The sequence below is a fragment of the Pimephales promelas genome, chromosome 21 (genome assembly GCF_988280905.1).
Source record: "Pimephales promelas chromosome 21, fPimPro1.hap1.1, whole genome shotgun sequence".
NCBI lineage: Eukaryota > Metazoa > Chordata > Actinopteri > Cypriniformes > Leuciscidae > Pimephales > Pimephales promelas.
This window is the reverse complement of record NC_142789.1, coordinates 31,050,372-31,059,549: the sequence shown is the minus strand read 5'-3', so window position 1 is coordinate 31,059,549 and position 9,178 is coordinate 31,050,372. Positions and strand designations below refer to the sequence as shown.

At 40.5% G+C, this 9,178-nt stretch overlaps 1 protein-coding gene and 1 long non-coding RNA gene across 7 annotated transcripts in view; one reads left to right on the top strand and one right to left on the bottom strand.

Annotated features, from left to right (window-relative positions):
• The first annotated feature begins 864 nt into the window (after positions 1–864).
• LOC148970502 (uncharacterized) lies at positions 865–1,706 on the top strand. The gene is made up of 2 exons (XR_016148328.1): positions 865–1,107; positions 1,475–1,706. It is a non-coding gene; the product is annotated as an uncharacterized LOC148970502 (long non-coding RNA).
• Positions 1,707–2,922: 1,216 nt separating this feature from the next.
• il1rapl1b (interleukin 1 receptor accessory protein-like 1b) overlaps positions 2,923–9,178 on the bottom strand; it is a 113,379-nt gene continuing 107,123 nt past the window's right edge. For 4 of the 6 annotated variants that reach the window (XM_039664211.2, XM_039664212.2, XM_089124960.1 and 1 more), the window contains exons 10-12: positions 8,370–8,540; positions 7,716–7,760; positions 2,923–6,004 (exon numbers count right to left, since the gene is read on the bottom strand). In XM_039664211.2, the coding sequence (XP_039520145.2) occupies positions 5,307–6,004; positions 7,716–7,760; positions 8,370–8,540 (914 nt within the window). In that variant the 3' untranslated portion in view covers positions 2,923–5,306. The remainder of the gene's footprint in view (positions 6,005–7,715; positions 7,761–8,369; positions 8,541–9,178) is intronic. The other 2 variants (XM_039664213.2, XM_039664214.2) reach the window with 1 other exon arrangement.

Below are 9,178 nucleotides of genomic sequence, written 5' to 3'. Positions count from 1 at the left end.
CAATAGTAAGACCTTAAAACACTGCATTCAGTCTACATTACAATTCAACAAATCTGATTCAAAACTGTACAAAACTAGGGTACAATGTACGAACAACAATGTACTAACCCTAAACTATTTTTTTGTGAATTTGAATTAAACACTTAAATATTAAACCCTAATTAAGTGTATGACAGTCAATAAAAGATGTGGTCATAAATGTCACTTACAAAATGGTGGATGTATTAAAGCACCCGACGATGGAGATAACTTCAGGAGCCATTAATAGACCAGTGAACAGCAGACTCCTCAAAGAGACCCTCAAAGAGACCCTCAAAGAGACCCACACATCAACTACAACTTAAAATAATGCAAGCCAACAGCCAGGGAGAAACACAGAGCTTAAATACACAGATAACAGATCAGGGAAACGAGACACAGCTGGGGTAAATTAACCCAACGACAGTAACCATAGTAACAAACTGGGAGAGAATGGAGACCTGACTAGTTCATTTGGTTCAGCTGTTTTGTGTTAATGAAGACGGTGAAACTGGGATCAAGGAGTGGCACAATTTGATGAAAGCCTAAAAATTCTTCAGTAAGCCTTGGTTAATGATCACTACATTTAAGCTGTACTGCATTAAAGTTTCAAAAAACTTTATGAAAATAGAAATATACAGAAAGGGTAAAGATCTACAAGACCAGTTAAGTACAAGTGAAAAATAACCAACAATAAAAACAACTGTCTTACGTTTTTTGGCTTACATTTTAAAAAAAAAATTCCCCTTCATCTTCTACACTTGGATTCTTCCAGTTTCCAACATCAGCACAGATATAAAAGCCCATCCCAGAAGCTTTTCCGGTTTTTCCTCTGGTTCTAGCAAGCTGTCGCATTGGCTGGTTTACTGTTTTAATTAAATTGTGAAAGTAAAGAATGTTACAAAAAGACTCTACAAAAATATACTGTTGTGTTCATGTTGATATTGAGAAAGATCCATAACTTGATTCATGTAAAAAGGGAGTATTTTATCTACTTTTTTATCTTTTCCATTGAGTCAGGCTGATGTGCCGATGTCTCCAGATCTGCTCGTCTGCCGTGAGCTTTCTCTGCCAGGATTCATATGAAAGGTGGGTTGGAACTTTCTTTTAATTACATTCTATTATAAATGGATGTTTGATCATAATTCTAAGTCCATAATGTGTTTGGGATGAACTATAACACAGAAATCATTAAACATATCTTGTCGAGGAGCTGAGATTTTGATTATTAATCCAATTCTATTTGTAAGAAAGGGTTACAGTTAGGGTTTGTTGGGTCAAGTCAAGTCACATTTATTTCTTTTGCGCTTTTTACAATACAGATTGTATCAAAGCAGCTTCACAGTGATAACATGAAAATAATACAACACAGATCAATAATCTTGTTGAATATTAAATGTCCCCAAATGATGCGAGAGCCTTTCCAGTGTGACGGACTGCTGTGTTTGTGTTTCAGTGGCGGCTGCAGTCCTGAGGCTGGATGGAGGACTCCTGTTGTGGAAGTTTTCCTTCATGATTAAATCTTCCTGCTCCCTGCCTTCGAGAGAGAGAGAGAGAGAAAGAGAGAGAGAGAAAGAGGAGTTCACTCTCCTACGTGTTTCTTTCGTTATGTTTTTGTTTGGTTGCTGTTGTCAGCAGTTTTGTGTTTATTATAGTTTTGATTGGTAAATAAAGTGATTATCTTTTGATTTAGTTTTTGCGTCTCGCTTCATTGTCACTAACTCTGAGCTGGGTTGTGACAACTGTTTGTAAAGGAGGAGCCTTTTTGCTAACCATAGTAAGTAGTATTAAGGGTTTAGAAAAAATGGATACAGTTTTCTGTTGTCATATTTCTCATTAGATATTAAACTACAGATTTAAAGCTCCAGTAGGTAACTTTTGTAAACAAATATTTTTTACATATTTGTTAAAACTATGTCCTGACAGTAGACTATGAGAGATATTCTGTGAAAAAATCAAGCTTTTCTGGCTCCTCCCAGTGGTCCTATTCCCATTTGCAGAAATACACCGCTCCCGGTCAGAAACCACCAATCAGAGCGAGGAGAAGTGTCTTAGCAGTGTCAATCACGCTCGTGTACGTGCTGATCACACCCCTCTCTTGCACAGCGTACCGTCATTCAGACCAAACTCAAGATTGGCGGTGTGCTGCACGCCGGGGACATGCATGGCTCGAAGCGACCTCAGATGCTTCTGACCCCAGGGGAGGAGAGGGAATTGCGGCATTCAACGGAAGCGTAGACCTCCTCGACGGTCATGTACGCAAAGGTCGCACTGCCTGACTGACCCTCTGTGGAGGATTAGATTCCTTCGCAGGAACGAGAGTCTCGACCGTAGCTCTGAGATGGTCATCTGTCATCTTTCTAAACAACACATTGTCTTGTTTAGTTTCACTCGAAGTAGATAGGCCTGTCTTGCGAGATTCCTATTTGTCTGTGTGAAGAGGAACCAGAGTTAGGGTTTGTCACTTCACTGCCATTCGCAAATCCTTCCAAGTGGCCTCATGGGATGGTCGATCAGATGCGCACTGCAGCAGGTGATGGAAGTAGTAGGTAATCCAGGTATTTTTCATCCACTGTTGTATAAATACTGATTGCATTCTTATCACATACTGATTTCTCAACTATAGGAGGAAATTGTGTGTATTTGGATGCAGGCTGTGGGTGGTTCTCGAGAGGTTGAACACACGACAGGTTGCTCTCGCTCACACATGCACACAACACAACAGTACACAACACAACAGTACACAACACAACAGTACACAACACAACACAACAGACAGCAGAGCAGCCTGAACCATTCAAGCAAACTGCAGAAAACATTTCAACACATTATGCTTTAACCCAGTTTCACATTTAATGGTGTGAATTTAAATAACTCAATTTAAACAAATAGGACAACATGAAATATTAATAAATGTGTATTTTATTGTTATTAATGATAGTTTCTCTTCAATTAACATTGCAGATACAGAATAAAAAAGAGAAAATTTCAAAAACAGGAGACAAACAGAACCTTAATCTTTAGTGTAAGATTGGTGAAAGTGCCAGAGACTAATTCTGTGCTATATATATTATTATTATTATTGTTATTATTATTATTAATTTTATTCTTATTTTGATCAGTAATATCAGAAATGTTCATGAAACAATTTGCCACTCTCTTTGAAAATGCCAAGTTATTTTTTCATGAATCTGGCTAGATTGTCTTCATTTTATTAACATTTCAATTTATATTTACACAATGTAATATAAAATACAAGAAAAAAAATCCTTGTAGAAATATGAAAAGTAAAACAATAATGTGGAAATAATCAGATTGGTGTCATTGACAGTGATTGTGAGATGAGCTGGCATCAACAAACTGGAAATCTGGGGTGTGTTTAAGATGAAATGCTTAATGAGAAGGTTGGCACAACCCCGTTTTCTTACTCTCGCCTCTGTGAGATACAGATTTTTGCATATGATCGGTTCTTAATATTATACACTAACAACTCTTTTTGGCACTACTCATAAAATATACAATGTGAACAACACGCTTTATGCTGTTCTGTATAGATTGGTACAACAATGAATTTGCAAGAAAATGTTGATCTTTTTCTCCTACTTTAAATCCAGGGTGGTTTACCCCTGATGCCCACCAGCGCAAGTGAGAAGGCAAAATATAAGTATGCATCCATCGCTTATTGCCAGCTTTGGCAATTTCACTTCATTTACATGCTAACAGAGTCGTGAGTTATTGATGTAAAGCCTTCATTAGATTGACAGTGAGATTAATAGAAAACATGGCATGAACAAGACATGACAAACTGATCATCTGCACAACTCAGAACTAGGCTGTGCAGTGTGTGTGTGTGTGTGTGTGTGTGTGTGTGTGTGTGTGACGGGACAGCTTCATCAATGAATGCCGAGACAGTCCAGCACACAAGGGCTGACTCCCTGACCCTCGTAAATATATTAGACATCGCTTTTCTTTCATTCGGTCCTCTACTTGTCTTGCGTTCAGCTACGAGAGCAGAGTTGTGTGTGTAAGCTAAGCTGCCCCTAGTTACTGACACAGGACTGGCCCATTGTATAAAATGAGGTAAAAATTAGCCCAGGTCTGCTCCTTCCCCTAATGATAGTTTCTACAATCACTAGAACGTGGGAAACGTCACACTGATGAGGTGGAGAGAAGTGATGTGATGGCAGTACCTTATAAACAGTGACAGAATGCAGTAACACTCCAAACCTGTTGGTGGTGTTGTGGAGCAGCTGGAGGCACTATAGTGGAGGTTAACAGGTTCAGGTGTGCAGTGAAGACAACAAGTAATGTAACTATTTAGAGACAGATTAAGCACTTTTTCTGATGTGAAAATGTCTTTGCAAATATATATAGAGAGATAATTATATTATAAATTGAATACATTTCTAATTGCTATGCTCTCTTATAAATGATGCCAAAATCAAGGGGGAAATTAAAACACAAATATCGGTTTTCTCCTGCTCATCCATGATTTGACAGGGACACAAAAAATACTTTTGTCAATTTGTTCTCTATGAAAAGAGATTCATTGATGAGCTAGAATGTCTCTCCAGTGCGTCCATTAGAGGAATGAATGAAATGTGGCTTAGTACTGTATGTCGTTCCAAACTAATTCTTTTGTTATAAAAAAAAAAAAACGTTTAAAATAATGTACAGTTTTTCTTAAGTTCTCCCTGTCAAGCTGAATAGCAAGGCTGTTTTTTTCCTTCCTTTTTAATAGAAAGTCTCAGTATCTTAAATGGAGAAACCGAGAGCAGCAGAGACACTAGAGCTTCATAATGGCGTCTAGCTTTTCCTCGTGAACGTCGTCTGCTCCGTTCACTCAGGAAGGAGAAGAGCTTTCAGGCCTCAGTAACATTTGCATAAAGGTGTTTTTCCTTGATTTCATCAACCAACCACAAAAAAAAGAGGAAAACATCCCAATGGCACAAACTCTATAATGACTCTATTTCTAACAGTGGGTCAAGAGAAAAACACATCGGGTCACCCTTTCCTCTGTCTCACGTCATTTTATGATAAGGGGGAAAAGAGCAAATCAGAAACTGAACTGAAAAAATACCAATGCTACAAAGAAACTGCAAACGATATGTACAAGACCCTGTATTCCTTGAGTATATGAATGAGCTGTTTGTGAGAGAATGAAAGTTTCTCATCTCAACGACATGTCTCCAGGTTTTGCCCCTTGTTTCGAACCCCTGTGAGTCGTGGTGCAAAGTGAACAGCAGCAGTTTTCAAGGGTCATTACCATTCGACCCTTCCCGGCGATGTCACCAGATCACACTGGAAATGCTGGTTTCCCTGGGCAGGAGCGGCAGCATGGCATTGTTCACGAGCTGCTCCTCGATGGCCTGCTGCTCACGGGGCGCTCGCTGGCCGTTCACCAGAGTCATGGGGATGTTGCAGTACGTGTGCTGGTTCCCGAGGGTGCCGGACGAGGGAATGTCATACTCGTAGCTCCTGTAGTAGTGCTTCTGTCGCAGCTGCGTGTGGTACGTGTTGTGGAAAGTGGAACGCAGCTCAGGATGAGTGGTGGCCATGGCGGTGGATGTCGCTGCGGCCATTGAGATGGCAGAGACGGTCTGCAACTCCCCGAACGGGCCCTGCTCGCTGACGTCCAGCACCGGCTCGTGCGACGGCTTGGGCTCCGGGCGCTTAAAGGGCATCTCGTACTGCAGCTGCTTCCAAAACTTGGAGTCGAGCTTGCTGCTCTTGGGTCCCGACCACTTGATGACCGTTAGCAGTTTTATGGTGTGTTTGAGAGCCTCAACTTCCTGGTAGTTCATGATTCCCCGCAGCTCGGCGCATTCGATGAGGATGACTTTGATCTCTCCGGTGACCAGCATGTTGCGCAGTCGAGTCTCCAGCTCAAAGATGCTCCAGCCGCGTCGCACCACGTAGTTGGGCGTCATAACGATGATGAGACGCTTGCTCTGGTCGACGCAGCGAGCCACATCCTCGATGTAGGCTGAGAGAGACAGAGAGGCAGAACGTCAATAACATTCCTGTTGTAATTCAATCTGTTTTGCTTTGAAAAGGACGACATGCAAATAAAACAGAACGAAACACAAATCGGATGTGTCCTAAATACTGCCATGATTCAACGAGGGAACACTGAAAACACAGAACGGGGGAACAGGACAGACGAAGCGACATCAAACACAAATCTTGCTCTGATCTCATGGGGCTGAAGTCTCTGAACGAGGCAGACCAAAAATAGCATTAATGAGAAAACAAAACTCGTTCGGTGCTGCATTCTGCCTAAAACGAACTAAAAAAATGCCTGCAAATGGTATTTAAGTGAAAGAGAGGGCAATCTGTGTGTGCGGCTGTGTTAGATGACTAGACACGTCTAATCTAAAAGGCAGTGTTGGGGAGTAGTTAACTACAAGTAGCGACGCTTCTAACTTAACTACAGTTTTCAGTAGCTTGGCTGTAGCTCAGTTGCTTTTTAAACACTGTAGCTTTTCCAGTAGCTAACTACTTTTTGCAGCAAGTAGCGGTGTAGCGCGAGCAAAGGCTGCATTGCGTTTGTCGAGCCTGCGTGAATCAGCGCGACGCAAGGATATTCTTCTGGTTAGATTACAAACTAAGTTTTTGCCATTACCGCCACCTGTTGTTTAATCACGCATCTTGCAGCTAACGGTTCACTGACGTACAGAAGTGGGTTGACACACCCATATTATGACTGACGTGACGGCAGATTTGGAGGATGGAAAAACAACTAACATTAATTACACATGGCCGGCCTTATTTGTCCAAGTTTAATCGGTATTTTTGAGAAAATGTTCTACGTGCAATTTACGTTGGATGTTATTTTGTTCTTGCAATGTTGTAGGCTACTTTTGACAAACAGTCTGAGATAGTTGAGTGTTGTGTGTAATAAAACAAAACTCTTTGAAATCATAATGGGCTATATGCACGCATAAGTTCCGCATTTGACGTAAGGATGCTCGTCCATTTCCGGTTGTGTAGATTAAAGCGGAGGAAAACCGGAGAAAACGGGATTATGGCCGAGTCTTCAATATTTACTGTCCTCCCGTCTTTGAAACGAAACGTACATACGTTTAGATGTAATTTTATATATAGTTATGTTTATTTAATATAATTTTAAAAAGAAGCATAAACACAACGAGGGGTGTCTGTTTTATCTGTTTTTGTGACTAACGTTTCATTAGTATAACCATGGAGTATAAAATTCAATATCAATTCTCGGTATTGCATTGGACTCTATGATCGGCGGAAGTTATCGAGCATCCTTAATCCTTCACCGGAAATAACGCCGTGCATAGAGCCCATTGTATGTCATTGTTTTAAACACTAACCCCTTTCAATCCGATCGAAATTACAGTCGGATCGAGCTCAATCGGATCGATTAAGGTGTTTATATGAAGGGTTTTCAGTCCGATTGAGCCGTCAATCCGATTATAAGGGTCCATGTAAACGCAGCTGCTCACTATTTAATTTACAAGATTTGGTAAAAACATAATAATGCTGTTCAACACCTTGTACGATTCTTTTCCTAAATCACAAACTCTCTAACGCAGAACTAAATAGATGGTGTTCAGTTCAACCTGAATCCGGTTCAACTCAACGCCATGTCCCAGTTTCCCCCAAAAGTGAAGTTTGTAAAAGAGTGTGAGTCAGTCTTTGAAGTGGAAAAGGCTAGGGAAGAATACCTCTAAGGAGTCTTGTGTCATCCTGGAAATGATCATTGCTGAAACCTAGACATAAATATTTCAACATTGAAATTTGGATCAGCCGATTTAAACTCAATTGGAAAAAAAAAGACTTCCACAAGAGAAACTGGCATAACTGTAGCTTTTTGCCTTAGCATTTTCAATTAAATCACCAGTTTATCCAGCTTAATATGGGACTGAGGGACTCTTTCACAGAGTAAGTCTTTCACATCAAACATGGCTTGCGCTTCTCATTGAAGAGAAATCACGAGTTTAACACCTAAAATCAAATCAATGCTTTATAAGCCCTGATTATGAGCACCTTGTCCCACATTAACATCTTACAGTCCCGGACAACAGACATAAGTATAGACAAACACACGTGGAATTGTTTAAAGTAAAAAGGGCAGGACAGATACAGTACATGAGTAAGAGTCAGATGAGCAAACAAACTTTTACAAGAAGCTTCTCTCAAAGCTCAAATATTAACAAAACAAACAAATAAAATCTTCTCAAACTAAAGTAACTTGACATGAAAATAATCATGAAACTTTCTCCATACAACATTCAACTGGATGAAGATGCAACTCCACACTAACAAGAACACACATAGTGATGCATGTTTACACACACCGTACAAATAATGCAACTTACTTCCAGTTGGGATCAAGTCCCTGTCGGGAATGAAGAGTTTATACCCATAATGCTTTTCCAGAACATCTGGCAGAATCTCCAAAGCAAACCGTTCCTCCTCTCTGGTTTCCTGACACCACTGGTCTGGATCCACTTTAGTGTAGGACACGTACGCGTCATAGTCTTTATTTTCTTACAACACACAAACAGAACGGAGACTTACAATTAAACAGTTCTTCGCCACACTAAGCATTACTTGTAACAGCAGCGATGTGTGTGTGAGCCGTCGCTACAGGATTCCCTTTACACCGCCACACATCTCCACTGTGCTCATGAAGGATTTGCATCTCGAAAGGCTTGAGTTTGGTGCAGTGCCTAGAAACATGAAATATACTCACAGACCACTGCCACTTAATTATGAAAGAGATTCATTATGAAAAGCAGCTTTAGGGAACAGGCTTTAAAACGACAGGTGTTTTCTTCACTTTAGTTATCCGTGAGGATGTAATTCACTGGGAGTAAATCTGCATGTGTGTCTATGAGGAAGTGCCATGCTCAGTAATGACTGTCCACTGTCCACCACAAATGGACAAACCCTGATTCCTTTCACATTTGAGCAAATGGAAAATTTGTTTCTGCCTTCCTGGAGAGGCACAATTAAAGAAAGTTTAATAGTAGATTAAAGTCAAAGGTGTTTTACTGTCTCTCTGCCTTCTCATTTCTTATCTTCCTTCCCCATCCGGCACACACACACACACACACACACACACACACACACTAATTAATTGGTGGTGATGGCGCAGTGGATAAGACGCATGCCTTTGGTGTGA